Raw genomic sequence first — 23,628 nt, forward strand, 5'->3', positions numbered from 1 at the left:
GGTAGCCCCACCTCCCCCCCCCCTCCGCTGACCTCGGGTAAGCTCCTCGGCGCGGAGTCGGAAAGAGCGGTGGGCCTGGCGCCTGCGCGTGGGGCGGGTCTTGCGTGCCGCGGCCAGGCTACGGGCCGGGCGCGTGGGGAAAAGGGGCGGCGCTCCTGGGGCGTCGGGGAAGGGGCGGCGAGGCTGCTGCTGGGCTGAGTGGGCGGGGTGCCGCGGTGGCGGCGGCGGCGGCGGCGGCGGCGGCTGCGCGTTGCCTGGTACGTCAGCGGCAGGATGGCTGTTGCTGCCGAAGTGGCTGTAGCGGCAGCAGCAGCAGCAGCCTCCGGTGGCGGCTTCGCGGCCCCGTCGGTGGCTGTGGGGCGGGAGGTGGCGTAAAATGGCGTCTCTGCGGGAAGGGGGCAGGTATGGCGTGTCCTGCGGTAGAGTCACGCAGGACAATATCACGGTGCTGCATGTCAAGCTGACCGAGACCGCCTTTCGAGCACTGGAGAACTACCAGGGGAGCAAGGTGAGGAGAGCCCCGGTTAACCTGGTATTAACCGCCGAACAAGGCGACGCTTCGCCTGGGAAAGGGGGTCGGTGACCTTCGGGGATTCCCCTGGAGTTAGCGTTTAGATTGAGGACCTTTTATAAAAAGAAATAGAAAAATAGAAAACTAACTGATGGAAAGAGGCAACAACCTTCGTCCAGAGGCAGAGGCTGAGTGTCTTGCCTCATCGGATCGGGGCTTGGAGGGAAGAGAAGGTTGAGGGGGAAGCAACTGCCGGAGCCACTTTCGGTTCTCCTGAAGAGAAGGATCCCCTTCAGTTTCCTTCTATGGCTGCCCGATAAGTCCAGAGCCTTAACTTTTCCGAAAGTCTGTTTCCCTGTTCTTCCATTTTTCCTGACGATCTCTTTTTTTTTAAAAAAAAAAGAAAACTTTTGCGGGATACAAAGTTTCCCGAGCCGCAGCTGCTTTCAGGCAGAAAGATATGAGGGTGACGCTGCCTGGGGTTGATGCCATCTTTTAAAAATGGCATTTACCCAAGAAAGTCGCCTTTCTCGGGGTCGGTGCCAGCTTGTACCTCCGGAGCTGGCCGTGACCAGTGCCGGCCGTTCCCAGATGAAAGCGATTCTGCTGAGCTGTCATTTATTTAAGGGCTTTGCTCTTCTTCTCCCTCTGGCCTGTCGCTGCCATTAAATGTGTGTGGGAGAAAATAGGTGTGGGTACATTTGAGGACTCGGGTTTTTTTTATTATTATTATTATTATTATTATTATTATTATTATTATTATTATTATTATTATTATTATTATTTTCTGAAGCGTGTTTAGTGGCTGAGTTTTTAAGTGACAATTGTAACACTGACAGATTTATTGCACATCATTATAATGGCTGTCAGAAATATTAAATCTTCCTGCCATCCGGACTCCCTTTCCCCCCCCAACTTGGCTTTTTTCTCCCTCTCACTCTCTCTCTCTCCGGATCCCCATTAACAACTGTGAAAAATCGAAATGGGGCCAAATTGTGTCACTTATTTGAAATGGCATTAACAGCTATTCAAATTTGCAGTGCAATATATTTAATTTGAAGAAAAAAAGACTACGTGTTAAGATGCATTGGCTTCATATATGGGACACTTTAAAAAAAATTGGAGATCAGATCAACAAAAAGTGACCTGTAGGATCTGTGTTAATCTTCTTTTGCAGAAGTAGGAGGCAGGAGAGTTGCTGATCTCTTTTATTATCTTGCTGCAGCTTTCCAGTGGAAACTTGAGCCCTCATTTGTGTTTGTTCAAAGCACATTAGAGTTCCTGTGTGCTACCCTGTGCCCAGCAAGAAGGATTAAGCTCTAATTAACTGGTATTTTAACATGGAATTTCAAATTAAATTTGCTTCCCTTTTTGCCTAAATTCCTTTTGTTACTGGCTTTCTCTGAGTGTTCAGAGAAATCTTGGGGGAATTGTTGAATTGCAGAGATTCTAGGAAGGTGCTGATCAAACTTTCTTCTTTCTTTTATTTTTAAATACTCCAGTCATTTGGCAGCAGGCTTCTCCCAAAAGGGCTTTCCCTTTAAACCTTCTAAGAGCAATAGATAAGCTGAGAACATAACTAAACCAGACAGAATTTAAATAACAGGTTCTTGACAGATGGCAGACTATTCCCCCATTCTCCGCCCTGTTTTCTCCTAGCTGTTCTTCTTGCAGAAAGATGAGTCAGACATCGTTTTCTGAGAATTGACCTCTAAATTGTGCCTTTTCGTATGACTAATGGTTGTTTTTCATAATAATCAGGGTAAATCTAAAATAGTGAACAAAATAAGCTTCCTTCAATGGAAGGACTCTTCTGTAGCTGTGTGACTGGGTCAACTTTCTTTCCCCATTCAGCAAACTATAGCCACTCTGGGATATATATGGAATAATTACTTAGTACATCAAGCTCTTTCCCTTGTTAAGCATGAGTGGAAATTATTACTTCTGCCAAATAATCCTTACAAATCAACTTCAGATTGGAGCTTTAGCTATAGCATATGTTTGTTGAAGAATTGAAACTGCAGTTATTCTTATTTTACCATGAAACTTTTATTCAAGAACAATGCAGAAAATGCTGCTTGTTGTTAATGTAGCCACCACATTTCCTCTCCTTCATTTTTTGGAATTAGGGCAGTTTAGCTAGATTTCTAAAACAAATATTTAAAAAAGAAAATCAGTCCTTAAAGTTTACACCATTACATATATTTTTAGTTTCTTCTATTTCAGCTAAATGAAATGTAACATAAAAGAGTTTTCTTCCTCTGTCTTAGAAAACACAGTTAATATTTGTATCAGGAAAATCTAATCTTACTGTACTGCGTATTTGGTTAGCTTTAAAATTACTATCAGTTCATTTCGGATTGAAAATGATTGTCTTCAAATTTCTTTTAACATTTTTATAATCAAAGGTATTCTGTATTGTCATACACTTGGAGTTATTTTTTTGAAGCAGTTTATTTTATAGAAAATAAAACATTGAGAAAAACCAAATCTACATAAAAGTAAAAATTAAATTTTAAACAATGTTTTTGAGTCCCCTATACAACTTTGCTCTGTTTATCTGTTAAATAATTAACCCGGTTTTAAATGTTAAAAATATATCCTAAAGCAGGAAAATAATTTATTTTATCTGAAGCAGTGACATAGGTTCCACATTCATGATTATATAAAATGTGTGCTAATCTCAGCTTTCTCATATGGAAAAATAATTACATTTGCCTTGTAAAATTTAAATGATTAATTTAAAAAATGTAAGGATGACAGGGAACGTGAAGTATTAGAAATTAAAGTATACAATCTTTTCTACATTGGGGAACAACTTTAATAATATTTCAGTCTAGAAATATTTCTGAGAATGCATATATAAATCTATACTCTAAATACAATGTTTATTTCTAAATATTATAAACAGGTTCCTTAACTAGTGAAAAACATAAAATGACCTATCTAATTTGTCTTATAAAATGGTATTAAAAACTGAATTCTTCAAGATGTAATTTTCAAAGAACTTGTGATATAAAGGAAATTGCACATTATTTAGACATTATTTACAGACCTATCAACTAGTTCTTGATAGAGCTATCAACTAGCTATTGATAGCTTAAAAATGATTAATTTCTGAGCAAAAGTTAGATTTAACTTTGCTTATATTGAAAAGGTAATCTACATTAGCTTTTCCATTGACTGAACTAATTCAGCAGCAAAATATTCTTAAACATATAATAGAATAGGAAGAAATAATTCCTATAATTAAATGCTATATGTAGCAGGAATAAATATAAATTAATTTTATTTATTTGTTGTATTGCATTTATTATGGCCATCCATTCTAAAAGACTCTTAATTTAACACTATTGTAACCAGACATATGTATAGCCAGATTTTACAGTGTAAAAGCTTAATATAAATTCCTTAATTTAGTAGGCCTTCGTGCCTGTTATTAATAAGGCATATTGTTCATTAAATAGATTTAGATGTTAACTTAAAGGGTAACATTCAAAATAAATACAACCACTTTTAATATGCTTTATAGCATATTATGCTATAGCATAACCAACATAGAAATTGAAACTTTCACATTATTATTGCCTTACAAATGGGCAGTATTAGCTATGAAATGCATGTCATTTATAGAATCTGTCAAACTTTTAAGCTATGTTTAAATGTCATCTCTAATGATTAATAAAATAAACTAATACTAGTATTAATCCATGAGTCTTATATTTGACTCTGTCTCTCCTTAAATAAAAAACTTTTAATTTCGTTTAAATATAATGATGAGAGTACCACTGTGACCAACTTTTTCTGTTGCTAATCTGTGATCAGTCTTGCTATATTAGTATCTAAACATACATTAGCACTATTCTAATTAGCACTATTCTAAATGTAATCATTCTTTTGAAGATAAGCTTCAAAATAAATGCTGTCAGAATTTGATGAATGTCAAGGCTTTTTATCTTATAACTATCTGGTAGTTATTGTCAATACAAAAATACATATACATCTGATTTTCTACCTTTTATCCTGGCACTGATTAAGTTTCTACATGGACTTTTAGGACCAATTTCAGAATTATGTTTTTGAGCTACGATTCCCAAGTAGTTACAGACCAAGCTATCTAAAGAACCACTTACACATCTAGATCTCTGTACTCAGGTATTCAGAACTGTTTTAAGTGTCATAGGTGTAAATGTCATTGTCTTATTCGGGGAAAGGAGCTACCCCCTCCCACTGAGTATACATGGGATCAATATCCTGCATTTTAAAATAAATGGTGAAATAAATAAAGGCAATGGGCATGTCTTCCAGCATTTCTGATTTTCCAGTGTAGGATTAGCTATTCACTCACCATGCATCCATTATTATATCTGCAACCCTCCATTAATGTTGCTAGCTATGACAGGGATAAATCTGTGTTTACTTTTGATTTCAAGTTTGTATGCATGTGGCTTCTCTTATCACTAGCTAAGGTAACTTCAGTCACACTGCTCGATTTCCACATATGGCCATGATCATTATCCCAGAGCTAGTCAGAACACAAAAGCTTCCAAGGAACAGGGCAGGTGTTCAATTGCTCCTAATCAATCTGGTTGAGCCCTAGAAATTAAGGGAGATTGAAGGGCAACATAAATGCCTACAAAGAGGGGGAGGAGAGAAGGAATTATCCACCCCCCCTTATAATACCAGTATTCCCAGTTTTTTTTTTTTTTAAATTAATCTCAAACTCTTCTGGAAGCCATTTTAGCAGACCAAATGTGTAGTCACTATTCAATCACTTTCCAATAGAAAAGCCTGTTCTATTAATGATTGACATATACAGTCGGAAAAAGGAGTTCATAGTTAACTTTAAAAAAAACTTGCCTTGGGAGAATGGTTGGCTGCCTGTGAAATCTGGATTTTGTTTTATTTATTAAATAGATTTATGTAGACTTGTGATTGAGCGTTAGATTTTCTATCTAACAACAAAATCTAGGAATAAAGGCAAGAATCTCTATTATTTCTAACATATTCTTAAAAACATTATTTTTAAGTTTCTATGGATTTTATAAAAATATCCTACAGATAGATGCAAATAGGGGTAGCATGATTTTACAAAAATTGCCAAAAGCTGAATAATACTTGAGAAACTGAGTTATGGCAGTTCTACACATAATCTACTGCAATCTACTGCAGTGCTGTTGTTCAGTTTCCTAGTGTTTATGTGATGGAATGTAATCCACAGTTGCAGGAGGGAGGGGCTCATTCCCAGTTTGGAATGTCTGGAAAGCAGGAAGAGGGCAAAGATGGCAACCCCTCCCCCAGGACTTCACAGAATGTATCTAATTGTTATTGCAGATAGTTGCTCTAGTCTGACAAGATTCTGTTAATAGCTGAACAACAATAAAGAACTACTCAGAAGTAACTCTACATGTCCTCCTTGGTTCTTTGAGACTGATAGTTTGAGTACATACATCTCTATTTGCATTTTTAGTTAGTTAAGCATGTAGTTAAGCAAAGAGAATTGGAATTGATTGAAGTAACAATGCAGTTTTTCAGTTCTTGAGTTTTGTGGACACGTCCATGTAGCTTGGTTGGCAGAAATACGGAATTTGTTTGCTGATGCTTTCTTGCCAAGGGTTTTTTTCAACTTCCCAATCTAACCTGCATCCTTAGTATTTCCTGATAGTCTCCTGTCCAAATATGAGTCAGGCTGCCTGACTGAACAGAATTTGTCAAGAGTAGCCAAGGTCAGCTACTTGTTCCCATCAGCCTGGATTTCTTTTATTTTACAACATTTTTAGAGTGGTTTAAAACAGCACAATCACTTTTAAATGTAACACTAAATAGAGCTGAGCAAAAGTGTGTTTGAAAGCTCTGCTTTGCAAAATATATTATATTCGTCTGATTGAAATATCCCTCCTTAAAGAGTTAAAGAAACTGCTTTGAAATGGTTACTTCAAAAACTGACTCTGATTGTCTGCACATGGGTGTCCATGCACAGACAACACTTTTGTTGATGCACTGTACAAACCTAGTACTAACTGTAAAAAGGCCATTTGTCTTGAGATTGGGGGCAGTATGCTCTAAATACCAGTTCAAGGGGAACAATAACAGGAGCTAGATATTTCTCATCTGGTTGGCTTCTTTGAGTTTTAAAAAAGCTACATTTTTATGGGCTTTTGCCTGATGTAGCAGGCCAGTTATGTTGTTAAATATGCATAGGACTGAATTGTTAATTTATTAACATTTTTGTATAAGCAGCATTTTTTTTTACATTCAAATTAAAGTTGAGTAGAAAGATGTTTTGGAGCTGCAGAAATGTAAGGCTGGGGGCTGCATGGAGTCTGTGTGCAGTCACAAGTTGTCCACCCTTGTTTTGGTATCCCAATTCAATTCTCTCCATTGACAGAGCTGCAGGAAGATGTTGGAAGGATAGAAATATATTTTATGAAGTTTGGTTTCTATAATAAACTAGTTAAAGAGTTTTACTAGCTTATTGTAATTGAAAACCAAACCTATATTTTCTAGTGTTGCTCTTGAAGCCGAACCAGATGAGAACACATTTTGGCTCATATACTCAGCACTGAACTATGATTTAGCATTATATATATAAAGCCGACCTTTAAGTAATGAAGCCCCTACTATCCATTGACATTGCTTATGTCTGTCAGCGATTAAATAAAGTTGCTTAAGTTAAATTCTAGAAATTGGCCTTTTTGTCGGGAGGAGGTAGATAGCGTATAGGTTTGAAGCTAAGGAGAGAGGAGATTACTTTTTAAAGCAAACTTCTTATAATTGATTTTTCCTAAAAATGTAAATTAATTTTAACAATACCAAAATATTAAAAAATGATTTTACAGCTATTGAGTTATTTATTAATAGATTTTTTTCTGAAATGAATTCATTGAGGTGCTGTGGAGTTCTTTTTTAAAAGAAATAACTGAATTGGTCAATTAGTTTTTGTTATTCTTATTAGGGCTATTTAAATTCGTTGAAAGAGGTGTTCAGAATATATAGCTGTTTTAATTGTTAAGGAAGCTATTTTTTCAAAGCTCATACAGCTAACATTTTGCCTAGCAAAGCAATTACCGATGGGGAGACAGACAGGAATAGCTTCTAAAACTGCTGTAGGAGTCAGGAAAAAGATGTAGCTGTATTAACATTTTGAGAAATGGTACTTTGTAAACCTACCCAAGTGTTTTAATCATCTCTTTTGAAAGATTTGCATTGCCATAATTGTTATCAAAACCAAATTAAAATATTTTTTTTCTTCAGTGTATTTCATTAATATGAAAGCCAGCAAAAAAATTATGTATGCCGCCCCAAGTCACATTCTATAGGGTGGCTTTGGAAATCAAAAAGTTCAAAAACAATTTTGAACAGAGATTTGGTATGTAGAAATCATTTTCTGTTTTATAGTCTGAGCTTTGTGTTAACAAAAATTATAGTTCATGACAGACAAATAGATTCTTTAAAAATTTGATATTACTGTTTTATCATTTTTTGCATTGAGTGAAGAGCATGACTTTTTAGTATTTTCACAATAAAGCCATTCTTTCTATTTTATTATATTCATATAATTTCCAGTGGTTTGATTCACAGTACTGGTTTCCTTTTACCACAATAGATACTGTATATGCAGTTAGGTAATGAGAGAGAGAGAGAGAGAGCTCTATTTCAGTTTAACAAGCCATTTACTATTTAATTTTTAAATGCTATTCATTCTAGCATTCTAAAGCTAATAATATATTATGTGTCTAGTAGCTATTGAAATAGATCCCGAATTAGTTAATATTAATAGCAAATCATGCTTGTCTTTTACATTCAAACCAAATGAATTAAATTTTATTTGTTTTGCATCAGTACTGTATTTCTCTTAACTAGAAACACAAATAATGTTATTTCAGAGATTCCATATCTAAAGTCTATAATATTAGAAATTATTTTAGTATATAATTTCTTATGGTATCTCTTAACATACTTCTGTTAAATATGTATTACTTTACATAGTTCTTTATAATATTTTGCTAAAATACTTTTTACTTTTTAAGTTTTCTAATAATCTTGTTTTTTTTCCTTTAGAATTTAATTCCTTCTCGACCTTCAATACAATTTCAAGGGCTTCAAGGGGTATGTATTTTTATTAAGAAAAACTTATCTACCTACAGTTAAAGCAGTTTATATTAAGTAATGAGCTACATCTGTTTTAAATTATTTTATGCATTGAATAAGCCATGTATAAACATTGCATATTTGAAAATATTCCTCTTTTATAATCTTGTGATAAGTACATCATTTGATTTATTCATTTATTAGATTTATGTCTGAATTTTGTCAGACACTAAACATGATGCTTCCTTCTCTCATTTACTTCCAAGAACCCTCTAAAGTGGATTTGGTTAAGAGTGTGTGACTGACCCAAAGTTAGCCTAAAACTCAGAGACATCTGGCTGACTTTATTTATTCAACTGGTTCATGAACATTATCTTATCATGGCAATTTCTTGTTCTTGTTAGTTTAGCAATTTTTAATTGATTTTGAATGAAAACAGTTTGTAAGTTTGAAAATCGGGAGGCAGAATGGCATTGAAAAATTTAAAATTAATCAAAATTTTTGGAAGTTTTGCTATGTAATTATTTCTGATAATTGCTGGATATATCATTTAATACTGGCTTTTTAATATTTACTATTTACACCAGCTTATGCTACTACTTTTAAATATTTTGTTTATAATATGGTATCAGTTGAAATATTGATCGGTTGGACTGTGAAAAAAACTGTATGTCATGTTTGTATTATCCATATGAAAATTTTTATCAGCCATATTACTTATTTTTTGACAAATGTTTAAATATTTAGGAGAAAGAAGTCAGGCATTAAATTAGAGGCAACATGTATGTATGTGACCAAATTCTTCTTGTATTTATTTTTAATATAATATTGGTAGTTTTCTTTCTCTACACTTCTCCCTCGCTGCCTAATATGAACTGAAGTAATACTTTAAATAGAACATAGACTGTGACCAAAATTACGTGAACACAGTTGTACTTGCATGTTATAAAATGTGATAAAATGTGATAAAGTAATAAAAATTATTATCCATGGGTAAAATACAATAAAATGTAGCATGTAAGCATATTCATGTTTATGGGTGTCTATAAATATCAGGTGTATGCATATAATGGCTACCTGGTTATTCATTTGTTGTCTGTCTCTTAGCTACCTGAATTTTCTTAATTCTTTTTGGAAATATAGAATAGAAGATGAATAGCTTTTTCTATGAGGTTTGAATGTTATGGTTATGATTCCTAGAAGAAAATTAAATTAAATCAAACGGAAAATAAAAAGCACACACATATACAAAAATCCTATATTCATGAATTTACTTTTAATGATTTCAATAACTACATTTCAATGTATTTTATCCTCAAAACAGATCTAAGTTATTTATTGCTTTCATGGAAAACATTCAAACCATTTTGGGAATTTTTATGTACTGACTTTTATAGCTGTACAGTACTTTATATTAAGTTTCAGAATTGATTTTGAAGGCAGAAAGGTGTGAACGTAACACGTGTCTGCAACTCTTTAAAACAACTGTGTTGTTTCCCAATATTGTGTGGCAATTAAAGAGGACAGTTTTGTGATTTGGGGAAGGGTGCAGCTGTTTTAAAAAGTTGTAGACCACTCTTATGATTATTATTCTATTAATTTTGAAACATCTAATTATTTTCAAAGAGTTGCACAGCCCTGTTGGCTTAGACTCTATAATTTATAAGGCTCATAGTAATAGTTATAATAATTATTATTATGAATAATAATTCATAATAATTTGATCGGAAGGCTCTCCTCACAGTCACTCATGCCCTTGTCACCTCACTGTTAGATTATTGCAACACGCTCTACATGGGGCTACCCTTGAAAAGTGTTCGGAGACTACAGTTGGTTCAGAATGCAGCCGCGTGAGCTATCGTGGGTGTACCTAGATACACCCACATTACACCAACTCTCTGCGAGCTGCACTGGCTCCCTATTGGTCTCCAGGCACAATTCAAGGTGTTGGTTACCTTTAAAGCCCTACATGGCTCAGGGCCAGGTTATCTTCGAGACCGCCTTCTACCACATAGCTCCCAGCGACCAGTAAGATCCCACAGAGTTGGTCTCCTCCAGGTCCTGTCAGCTAAACAATGCCAGCTGGCGGGCCCGCGGGGGAGAGCCTTCTCTGTGGCTGCCCCAGCTCTCTGGAACCAGTTACCTCCTGAGGTCTGGACCACCCCCACCCTATTGGCCTTCCGAAAAGCGGTGAAGACCTGGCTTTTCCGGCAGGCCTGGGGCCGTTGATCTCGCTGTTGCGATCTTGTGAGATCCGGCCATGAATGGTGTGAATGGGTTTTAATTTTTTAATTTTTAAATGTTTTTATAATGGTTTCTAAATGCATTGTAAGCCGCCCTGAGTCTCCAGAGAAGGGCGGCATATAAATTGAACAAACAAACAAACAAACAAATAATAAGCTTCCCAGTCAATATTCTTATTGGATCTGCTATAGAGTGATTAATTTGTTTCAATTATTGTGTTTAATATTACAGAAATAGCCTTTCAGGCCCCAGATTGGTCTGGTGGTAACCCATTCTAATAGTTCCTAGTTCCAGAGCATGATTTTAGAAAACATTTTTTCAGTATGTAACATAATGCCTATCTTTTTTTGGCTTGAATTAGGAAAAAAAAACATGAAACATAAACTATTATGGGGTGATGAAGTATTCCAAATTTCATGGCAATCAGTATAGGCTGTTTGATTGTATATGTGATCTACTTATTTAAAATACAATTTATTAAATTGTTAAAGTACTTTGCACATAATGCAAATGATAACTAGTTATCAGGAGATGAAATTTGTTATGTTTCATACAAATAAGTATGTGGAAGAGTTGAGTTACATACCGTTTGGATCATTAAAACTGCTTGCTCAGATTATTTCCTCAATATTTATATGCAGTTCTTGACCTGCGTACCCAGAAGGTTTCAGTCAAGGTGGCCCTTAGCAGGGCCAATTATTGGCTGTTTAATTTTATAGCAGAGTAGTTTAGGTCTTGTGCATGACAAGAGTCAAACATGCAACATGACAAGCAGAATATAAATAAGTAGGCCAAAAGGAAAACAGGTCACCCCACACTGGTATACTAAACTTATCCATTCAATACTGTAGGATCAAAAACGGGACTACCCCTTATGGAGAGAAATGATATGAAGAAAACAGGCATGTAGAAAGATGCCTTTCATATAGAAAAACTAGTCATTGAAACCCCATTTCAATGGGGTATATTGTTTAAAATATATTGTTTAAAATAAAGTGGAGAATCACACACACACCCCTTACATCATCATTCATCCAAAAGGCTGCAATAGATGTAATCAGTGGTGGATTAATCACAATGTTCATAAAAGCTAAGTACTTTATTTCCCATTTTCCCCTTCTCATCAAGTCCTTTCACAATCAACTTTCAAAACTTTTTTTTTTTTAAAACCTTTTTGTTTCTACCCAAATCAATATATTGGGGGCAGAGTTCTGGAAAATACTTTCAAGTAGAACAAAGTGTTTTTCTGGATCTTTCTCCCCCGGATTTTTCATAAATTGCCAAATGTTTGAAATTCGCCCAAAACAGAACATGGTCATAATTCTTATTGTAAACCAATACTACTATTAAGTGATGGGAAAGAGCAAAATGAAATCAAATATCAGGATAAGGGTGAGAAATATTTAATAGACAGGCATATTAAAATTGAAGATATTTTAACATAATGTAAGTTCTAGACGGCAAAGTACCATATCTTTGATTTTTCAGTAACCAAGTGATTTTCTCTAATTTCCAAAGTTGCTACTACAGTAGGAATAATATGGTTGATAATGTAAGGTCTCTATTAATGTGTTCAAATGTTAGTTATATAACAATACTGAGAAGATGATATAGAATTATAATCCATATTGATAATTTGTTAAAACATTACTTTTTGGTTAGCCACTTGTTAAAGCATTTTGGGGGGAAATCTTTTTTTGATCCTATTTATTTAGCTTAAAGATGAAACTCTGTACTTCTATTCCTATTTGTGAATTCAAGTTATTGTTTAACCAGAGTTGTACATTGATCAGTCATCAAGTGAGCAGATCATATTACTCTTGTCTTTCCTATAACCAGTAGATTCAGCAATAATTTGTTTACAAAAATTTGGCTACAAAATAATACTTGTAATTTATAGCATCTTATTAGTCTAAAAGACTTTCAGAATGTTACCTATTCAACATGCTAAATTTCAGGTTTTTATTTTTATCAATAAGTTCACACTGCAATTTCTCTGCCCTTGCTAAATGGATTGTTGGTGCTGGATTGCTCTGTTGATATTCATGTATCAAATCTGGAACCATATTGTGCTATCAGTCACAATTATATGTGATTATGTTTAGTTTTTATTGCCACTTCAACTGCAGCTATTCTTTTTTTGTGTCTAAGAACAGTAAAGGGTATTATCTATAATTGTAAATAATGCTCTTCTGAGAACATTTCTTTATGGAAAACTTTGGAAAATATATTTACAGGAGGCCATTTCTTTCTTTGTGTATGCAACACTCCTACTCCACACATAGATTACTCATGATAGCTACTTATCTTAAGATCAACAGCAGCAGTTTCTCGGGCAGGCTTTTTTCAATATGACCTGACTATGCTAAAGATGGGAATTTTTCTTTTAAGTACATAAAGCATGTTCTACGTTATTGGGGTGAAGCCCCTCCCTATATAATTATGTATAGAAGCGAACTACATAGACTGGCAGTCATTTCTTACTTGAACTCTGGTAGTTCAACAAAACTTACAGACACTGAATGCAGGAGGCTAGCTTAGGATGCAAATCAAGCTTGTGAAATACACAGGTATTGCTTACCTCAGCCTACTCTTTATCATTTGCCTTCTTTGAGACAACTATTTCACATAGGTTTCATAAACAATGGAAACTTAGACCCATTCAATTCTTGTCAAGTAAACCATGAAGTAACTTACAGGCATGTTCTCTTCTGTCTCAGCAATATACTTGACTGATAGCTGCCAACTTATTCTTGGTTGACTCTTACTTTGACTATGGGAGTAGTTTTAAGTTAGAAAAAAAATTTGGGCTCTCTGCTGAAAGGAAAAGCAATACATTTGGCATTTTTTAAAAATTCAGCATGATATTTTTCTGGATATATTTTTTGAGATTTTTGTGGGGGGGAGCATTGCTTACTGATAGATATGCACTTATTTAAAAGGATGGGTTATGGAGGGTGATGCAGGAGTAGCAACTTGACTGGATTCCCTATATTGCTTTATATCTCCACGAATCAAATGGAAGTACTTATCCAGATATCTGACATAAGATATTATATGATGTTATCAGCCAACTTAATTTCTTCTATGGGTTTGGGTGTCTGTACTTGGGCATACTAATCTCTGGATGAGAAGTAATAAGAGGTTCTGGCAACAGTGCCTCATATTCTCGTCATCTCTCAAATTTTTGCAATACATTACAAATAGGACTAACTTGGCATGGCCCCATCGGAGCCCAGTTCGAAGGAAGAGGAGGAGGAGTTGAAACCGGGACTGTCTGACAGGGATGGAACAACTCCTTTGGCATGTTTGGAGAGGCCAGAGGCTGAGGACATTGCTATCCTCCGCCCCTCAGGCATTGGGGGGAGTGGTTGAGGAGAAAGAGAGCTTCCTGCCTTCACAGACACAGGGGAGGATCAGCTACTGACAGGCAGTGGTGCTGATAGGCAGCAAATATCCTCTGATGAGGAACATCTGCCTCCTCCACTTGATCCAACGCACAGAGAGCAGAGAATAGGCAAGCTCAGAGAAGGTCTGCAGGCTACTCCGGAGAAGGTCGCCCAACTCCACCTCACACCTGGAGTGGAGTGATTTAAGGAGAAGCTGTGTTAGTCTTTGCAGGAACAATTGTTTGTTTTGGATTACACTCCCCCCACCCTCCCCGCTTTGATTCGTGCCATTTTGCCTTGCTTCAAGAACTGCTTTTTGCCTTTGCTTTGAGGACTGCCGTTTGTCTTGCCTATGCCTTGTGGACTGCTTTTGCCCTTAGCTTTGCTGCACTTTACCTTCAGAACTGCCTTTGCCATGTAACTTGTTTTTGCACTGAGGACTGCCATTTGTCTTATGCCTGGATTTTGCCTTGTGGACTTTCCTGGTAATATATGGGCTGTTGTTTGGGGGACTGAGGGTGGCTGCCTTCAGAATAGTGTGGGGTGGACTCTTACTGATTGTTGGAGGGCTATTTGTTGAACCACTTCTTGAGGACAATAAAAGACTCTTAAAAGGTCTGCCTTGCCTTGAGCACCTGGGTCATGACTGAAGGACATGACTGAGGACTACTCAGAAGTCACTGTTGATACAAAATGCAGCAGTCCTCTTTTGGAGGACGAGAGATGCTACTCCTATATAGCACTAATGGAAGTCATTTTCAGTGTTCATTTACCCATTTTTTTAATATTACTTAGCAATCCTAAATATCTGAATATAGAGATAATCCATTCTTACCAACCACAATTGAGACTGACTACTCTGTTGTTAAGTGGTGCAGTTGTTAAATAAAATGTTACATGACCTCACTGACTTACACAGTTGCAGCTGTTATCGTTAAGTGAATCACCACAGGTTGTTAAATACAATATTATGTGATTGTGACTTGCAACTTCCTAACAGCTTTCCATTGACTGTACTTGTTGGAAACCTCCTGTGCAGGTTGCAAATGGCATTTGTGGAATACTGCGGTGCTGATACATGCATGCTGGTTACCAAGTGCCTGAATTGTAATCGTGTGACTGTGGGGACACTGTGACAGCCACAACTTCAAGGACCAGACATAGGTCTCCTTTTTCAATGCTGTCATAACATAACCCTTCAGCACTGATGGTTGCTAAACAAGTGTTTGGTAAGCAAGGGCTACCTGTCTTCGTTGAGTGACCACAATTAGAACTAGCAACTTAGTCATTAAGCAATCATAAAATGAAATGGCAGCTGTGATTATGATCTAAATCAATCTTTCTTGGCTTTACAGACCTGGAAGATCATAAATGTAAGGATTGGTCATAAAGTTGCTTTTTTATCACTGTCACCAATGACAAACAGCCACTAAATGAGGCATTCACAAAACAAGAGCTAGCTATATTTGTTTTTTTCATTGGACCATGTGACAGAGTTCCAACCCACATCATCCCCTGCCTTCTGTATACATTAGCTATAGTATACAGACAGCAGATACAGTAGTAGAATATAGTATTGGTAGCAAGCAATAGAATGGCATAACTAAGCATTATGTGGAAGTTTTTGTCCAAATGCTGTTCATATAATTTTCTGGATGCTTCATCAGCAAGTTTAAGCTGAAAATAATAGATAAAATATTTAAAATTCTGGAAATCTTGAATTTGGAAACTGGGATAAATGCTAGTATTAGCATTTACAATCTGAAATAATTTTTGTTCAAACTTTTTATCTCTGATAGTACAGAAACAACTATGGTAAAAAAATATTCCTTTACATTAAAAGTCCTTACTATTTAGCTTGTCATATACTTATCAGAATACTGCATCAGAGCAAACCTTGAAGATAAATGATGCAAGTTTTCAGAAAGCAAGTAAGAGCAATTGTATTTTCAAGCTTGATTCCATCTGCTGGGATCACTACTGCTATGCTTCATAGCCAATAATCTTGGAATGGTATCTGGGTGTTGTTGTTTTTTAGTCCATCAAAAGAAGAGAAGGAAATACGCTGCAAACACATCCTTATGAAAAGCAAAATATAGGGCTACTGTAGTATTTAGTATCTTCAGACCAGGGATAAGAGTCAACAAAATTGCTTGAATTATTTTTTGTTTGTTTTAAGTCTTCTTAGTGGAAGAGGCAGCTTGATTGCAATATTTCTAAATGTAAAAATAATATTGTTAAAAGCTTTGTGTCCCAAAAGACAATTTATTGAATTTAAATATTAAAGGTTTGAATTAAATTCCATTTCTTTCTTGGGTTCAGTGGATATGTCAATGGCAGACTAAAGTTTCATTTGTTATATCAGAATCCTACTGGTATATTGTAAATTAGTTGTAAATATGAAAAAATATCTGCTTAGTTTCATAATTATAACATTATAGATAAATATTTGTATTTGTTTGTGTTTCAGCTTGTAAAGATTCCCAAAACAGATGTTCCAAATGAAGTCCATACCTTTGATTTCTACCTGTCAAATGTTGGCAAAGATAATCCTCAGGGAAGTTTTGATTGTGTCCAGCAAACTGTTTCAAGGTAAAGGATTTACTAATGGGAATAAAAGTGAAATTGTTGTTTTTAATTGTTGCTGATATGTGTAGCCTTGTTGCATTGAACAGTGGAAAAAGAATTCAACTCAGGAAATACTAAGTATAAACTCTAGTTCTAAAATTGTTGTGGTCTTCTGAAAAATACAGTTAGAGAAATCGTCTTGTTTAGATCTCATTATGTTGTCTGTGGAAAATGCCAGTTCTACCTCCGGTCCCCCTTTGTTTTGTACATATGATAAATTATGTTGTCTACTTTGGAATTCCATTCATTTGTAACAGTACACATATGGCTGAGAGATATTCCACAAAATTCACAGTGAGAAAGAACTATTTTATTTCTCAGCTGTCTAGAAATGGAAAACGAATCCAGGATGAAATAATTACATGATCAAACATATGTGTGTATATGTGTGCGTATGTATTACATTAATCATATACTTAAAAACATCTGGAAATTAAGAAAAATGCTGCGGTTTTTAATTTTGAGGGTGTCAGACTACCTTTTTTGGAATCTAGGAATTTTAACTAAGATGAACAGAATCAGAACATTGATAATAAAAAGGCGATATCATGTTTCTCCAAAAAGATGACCCACCTTGAAAAGAAGCCCTATCATGTTTTTGAGCGGATGCAATCAAATTAAGACCCACCCATAAAATTAGCCTAATTAAGACCCCGGCCACCCCAGGGTGCAGGGGGTGGGGTAAGGCACACAGGTAAAAAATGAGCGAGGATGGGGATGGGGGGCCTGGAGCTGCCCTACTTACAAGGCCTCGCACACCCCGACACCTGCCTCGCCTTCTTCTGTGGCCACTGCTTCTGTGTCCGCTTGCCGTCATTCACATGCATTGCCCTGGCCTCCATTTTGCCCTTAGATGCCTGCTAGAAAGCTTTCCGGAAAGCATCTGCAGCCGATAACAAAGTTCCAGATCGATCCAGAGCTCTGTTATCGGCTGCAGATGCCTTCCAGCAGGCATCTGAACACAAAACGGCGGCCAGGGCAATACATGCGAGTGGCGGCAAGTGGCCACAGAAGAAGTGGGCCAGCAGTGGGCTCCTGCTGGGCGGGGCTGTCGGTGCCACCGCCACAAGGTGAGTCAATAATTAGAACCGTCCAAAAGGAAGGCCTAGCCCTTTTTTCAGGGGTCAAAAGAAAATAAGACCCGGCCTTCTTTTTGGAGAAACACGGTAGAAAGGAAGGAACAAATATAAAAGCAAATATAACAAAATCAAAAGTTAACACAGTAGGTTAGTTGTTTACATAACTTCAGGAAAAATGTAAAAGTTGTAAAATCCATATTCAGTATTTGTTTCTGAAAGATACTTGTATAGATGAAGGCATTATTTCTGTTAGATGAAACCCTTTGTTAGGCACCTAAAATATATTTTTAAATAAAGATTCATTGCATTTTGCTCCTCTAATATTATTCCTATACCTTTCAATACCTTTAATTCAAAGAAAAATGTACTAGACTACTTAACTTGATGCAGGAAGGAAAATAAAAGTACAGTTATTACATGCATACTAGAGTCCAAGATCTAAAATTCAAAACAGAGAGATTTAATTTGAATAGGAGATTTAAAGGCAACATATTAAATCTAAACCAACTTGAGACCAGAATCAGAAAAGATTGGAACATAGGGGTAGATTGGGATGAAAGTAGAGAATGGTAGATCTTTATATCCTGCCAGTTCACTTTAGGGATTTCACATTAATAAATTCTTGAAATATTTCTTTTGAAGTTCTTTTAACAGAAAAATAACAGGTTGAGGAAGTATGTCCTGATAGCTTCCAAATAGCCCAACAAAACAGAAATGTTGAAACAAATCGGAAAATGACCTATTATTTTTTTCCCCAAATACTGCTTAAAAATAAACTCTTACTAAGGTTAAAGTGTCCGCCATCTTCTGACTACCTTTACTATTTTAAATGTCAGGCTTAAGTAATGCACCCATTACTTGTCTCCTGGCCAGGTGTCTAAGTTGGTACCTTCTGGCCAGAGCTTGTCAATAGAAATAATATATTATGAGCTAATTAGGAAATTAATCCTAGAAAAAAATGATGTATGTATTACCACTATTGAATAGGTAGTCCTTGACTTACAATCACAATTGGGACCAGAATTTCAGTTGTAAGTCATGATGGTCATAAGCTGAGACACCCATGTGATCAGACCCAATTTTACAACCATTTTTACAGTGATCATTAAGAGAATCACACTGTCATAACTCTGAATTGTGGTCATTAAGTGAATCATGCCGTCTTAGTGCAAACGAATTTCCCCAAATGGACTTTTTTTTTTACAATAAATTGCTGCAATCGATCATAAATGTGAGCCTATTAACAAGTGCCTGAATCATGTGACTGGGGGAGCCATGACATTTGACAACAGCTGGAAGTGCTTTAAGGGCCTGGTGGCTCAGCAGACTGATAGCATTGTGATTAACACCAGCTGTCTGCAATTACTGTAAGTTCGAATCTCACCAGGCTCAAGGTTGACTCAGCCTTCCATCCTTTCTAAGGTAGGTAAATTGAGGACCCAGTTTGTGGGGGCAATAAGCTGACTTTGTATAAATATACAAAAGTATGAAGGTCATTGCTTAACGCATTGTAAGCCGCCCTGAGTCTCCGGAGAAGGGCGGCATATAAATCAAATTAAAAAAAAAAAAGGGCCATAAAGCACCATTTCTGAGACCATTGTAACTCTGAATATCATCAAACCAGTTGTAAGTCAAGAACTACTACCAGTAGTAGATATAATTCAGTATGTGTATGAAGAAATAGTCAATGAAGGAATGACAGTTGAAAATGAAAGAGCCAAAGACCTTCAAAATAGTCAAAAGCCCTAGTGCAGGTCAAATAAAGAGATTTGAGAGTTAATGAAGGATAGATTTAAATAGATTTAAGCAAGTTAGAGAATTGCATAGGAAAGGACAAATGCAATCCGGAAAAGAGCAGATGAATCAAGTTGAGTCACATTTTTCTCTCTCCCCCATCTGCCTAAATGGATTATAGCAGAAGATAATATAGCAATAGCATTTAGACTTATATACCGCTTCACAGGGCTTTATAACCCTGTCTAAACTGTTTACAGAGTCAGCATATTTCCTCCAACAATCTGGGTCTTCATTTTACCGAACTCAGAAGGATGGAAGGCTTAGTCAACCTTGAGCCGGTCAGAATCGAACTCCTGGAGTGAACAGTGAGTTAGCCTGCATTACTGCATTCTAACCACTGCGCCACCACGGCTCTTGATGGCCTACTCTGAATCAAATGCAACTCTTGGTGACCTCATGCATACATCCATGTAGTTTTTTTATTGGCTATGGTATAGAAATTTTATCAGGGCTTTTGTTTTATCTACCCTGGTATTTCTTGGTGATCTTGCATCCGAGGACCAAACAAGTTTCACCTTCCTTAATTTTTACATGATCAGCAAGTTGCTGTCCTTTTTATGGAACTCCAGCAGAATTTGAGACACAAACAGCAGAGCAGCTCTCCTCTAAGTTCATTGATAGGAGAGGTTTTAGAAAAAACAAAACAGCCTGCAAGAGAGCCTCCTGTATTACTGAAGCCTCCTCTTCTGCATTAATGTTTGAGGCTGCAAAAGTAGTAAGCATAAGAGAATCTATCAAATCTCCAAATCACTTTCCAGTCTTTCCAAAGTAATTTCTAGGCTTTTGATTTGCTTTAATGCCTCAGTATAATATGAAGAATTTATTAATCAAAAATCTAATTGACTTAATCTCCTTTGAACTAAATCACTGTTTAAGTTTCACATAGGCATCTTTCAACAGTTATTTTGTACAGAAAATTACTTGACCTTGAAGCAATATAAATGTTACTATTGTATAATAAGAGGATGTAAATCATAAGCATCTTTTAGGGAAATGAGTATTTTTAAGATTGAAATGTAGAATTAGAAATATGAACTCTGTTCTTTAACCCAAAGCCAAAAAAAATCTGAAATGTTATCAGCAGTCTGGTAAAGATCAGTTGAAATAAATATCTGTGACCAGCATTCATGAAAAAGACATTTATTTATTTAAGCATTATTAATGTACATCTCCTTTCCAAATGGTTGAGATGACATATAGTTGCAAGTAGATTAAGAAATTAAAAAATGAGCCCAGAAGGTAGCAGTGAAAAGAAAATAGCATCAATATGTTCATGTATTTGCCAATAATTGAGTTCAGTTCAGTCTGGTTTATTTTTAAGGACAAACAAAATAAAATACTTTCCAGAGCAAAGTCTTGATTTTTCCTCATAAAATATTGTGATGATTACTTAGTATTATGTCACTAAATAATAAGGCAGTTATTCATAATCAATGTATGGTTCCTCCAGATTCAGAAAGGAAAAGGAGTGGCTTGAGAATCAACAACAGGAATAACTTTTTAAAAAAGCCTTATCCAAGTGAAATTGATTTCACTAATATGATTTTGCTTTCACAAATCATTTTCTATTTCATTTGATTTAATATGATAGCAAATTACTTCATTTGATTTCATTTTCTAGTTTAAACCATATACACATTTTTAAAGATTGCTGAATTTTACAGATTTTCCTATATTATTGGCAAAAAGCAGAATAGTACCTCACAGTTGATAACTACCATTAAATGTATAGAAAGATGTTGAATATTATTGGGACAATTCATTTTGCATATTTGTTGCAAATAAAATTGTTTTCTTCCTTTATTGCTTAGTACTGGATCATCACAGCTCAGTTGCCTGGGATTTATACAGGATAAAATTACTGTATGTGCAACAAATGATTCTTACCAAATGACCAGAGAACGTATGACCCAGGCAGAAGAAGAGTCTCGTAATCGAAGTGCAAAAGTCATAAAAACGGGTGGACCATATGTAGGTATGACTGCATTTTTTTTTCTTTTCTGTAATTGCTTAAATTCTAATTATTGCATCATTTAATACCCAAAATATTGTAATTTCTATAAAGTTGATTTTTTGTCAGTTTCTCTTTGCTCTTTTCAGTAACAGTTTCAGTAGTTTAACATGTTCCTTTTATAAATCCAAGTTAAGAAAGTTTTCCAAATCATTCTTCCAATTTACTATTTGTATGTCTCCTTTAATTATTTATTTCAATTATTATTATTTTAATAATTATTAATAATTGATACTATATAATATTAAATAAGTAATAATTATTTAATTATCCAGACATCAAATGGCTTCATTTGTAAATCCATTGTGCCATCTTTTTTCATGTAGCTTTTATATTCTGGCATTTTAAAAACCATTTTCAGATCCGTAACATCTTTTTCAAAGTCACTTTTGTAACCTGGCATTTTTTTTTAAGGCCAAATCCCCATTCAGATCAGCCTTAATCTCTCTTTTATCAAAAAAGAAATCTGTTGTTGTTCTACATTATAGGATCAATTTTGTAAATAATTGAATATACTGTTCCTAAAAGTCTTTAATTTTTTCTATAGTCAAATAGTATTACTTGAACTGTGATTCCAACAAAGACTCTGCCAATTCAAAGCCACTTTCAAATCACTGTTTGAAGCCACAGTCATCTGATATTTTCTCTGAAAACTGAGCTTATGGTGGTTCACCTCTCCCATCACATAATTTTTTCTTACTGTTCTTCTGTAATAGGATAAAGATAAGGTGACAAATTTCCAGCTCCCTCAGTATGAACTATGCACATGCTCTGTTGCTCTTACACTCTTCCCTCTCTTCTGGCATTTAAGCAGAAAAACTCACCAATAGAAAGTAAGAACGTGGATTAGGGAAAGGGACACACTTTTTTTCCCTGTCTCCCTGGTAATGGCAAATTTCCTGGTGGAATGGGAATTAAAATGTGGGGTTTTTTAACTTACTATTTCAAGACTTGCAGTAACACTTTCAGGGTATGGTAGTGATTAAATGGCATTGTTTGTTATGATTCTCAGTGTTTTGAGAGTAGAAGACAATTGTGGATTGTCTTAAAGAACTTTTGAGAGGTTAGGCAGCAGAAATTCGGGTCCCGTTGTTCTTCAGCTAGCCATCTATTAGCTCATGCATTCTTAAATTACCATTTTTGAAGCACTATTGAACTATTAGGAGATCATAGGTTTTGGCCAATAAAAATAGCTTTTGATTGTTCCATTCAATTACATGTTGCTGTCACTGAAGAATATAATTTTATAATTCTGTTTGATCACTGGTTAGACATTATAGTGCTTGAAATTATCAGATATGATTATTTGTCTTGAATAATGAGAGTCATGAAGTGAATTTATGATTTATATAAATTAAACATGTAAAATTCATCATTTCTAAATATAGTTAAAACTCTATATTCCTGCATTTGAGTTAGATTTCTTTTTCAGCTTTTGTTGAGAAATAAACTTCAGGTTTGTCTGAGGTGTACAGATATAAAAACAGTTTTTTTTTTCATTATAACCTGTAGGTAAAAGAGTACAAATTCGAAAAGCACCACAAGGTATTCCAGATGCAGTTCCTGAAAGGAAAAGGTCTACCCCCATCAATCCTGCAAATACAATACGGAAGACCCATACGAACAACAGTATTTCACAGCGGCCTTATAAGGATAGAATAATTCACTTATTGGCACTGAAGACCTACAAGAAACCAGAACTTCTTGCCCGCTTATTAAAAGATGGAGTTAGTCAAAAAGATAGGAATTCCCTTGCTGCTATTCTTCAGCAGGTGAAATTTTATTTACACTTCTGCTTTCTCCTTTGTTTTATAATCTCTATCAATTATAATGGATTGGTTCAAAAATTCTATTTTGCTGAAATCAAAATGAGCTTAT

General features: G+C 35.5%; 1 protein-coding gene across 2 annotated transcripts in view; it reads left to right on the forward strand.

The window, feature by feature from the left end:
* The first annotated feature begins 237 nt into the window (after positions 1–237).
* Positions 238–23,628, forward strand: part of ELL2 (elongation factor for RNA polymerase II 2) — a 41,074-nt gene continuing 17,683 nt past the window's right edge. The window contains exons 1-5 of one of the 2 annotated variants that reach the window (XM_070938774.1): positions 238–508; positions 8,573–8,620; positions 16,706–16,827; positions 21,551–21,714; positions 23,263–23,522. In XM_070938774.1, coding sequence (XP_070794875.1) covers positions 377–508; positions 8,573–8,620; positions 16,706–16,827; positions 21,551–21,714; positions 23,263–23,522 — 726 coding nt within the window. In that variant the 5' untranslated portion in view covers positions 238–376. The remainder of the gene's footprint in view (positions 509–8,572; positions 8,621–16,705; positions 16,828–21,550; positions 21,715–23,262; positions 23,523–23,628) is intronic. The other variant, XM_070938773.1, reaches the window with a different exon arrangement.

Source organism: Pituophis catenifer, unplaced genomic scaffold (genome assembly GCF_029215685.1).
Source record: "Pituophis catenifer annectens isolate HBS135680 unplaced genomic scaffold, rPitCat1.0.hap2 SCAF_2, whole genome shotgun sequence".
Lineage (NCBI taxonomy): Eukaryota > Metazoa > Chordata > Lepidosauria > Squamata > Colubridae > Pituophis > Pituophis catenifer.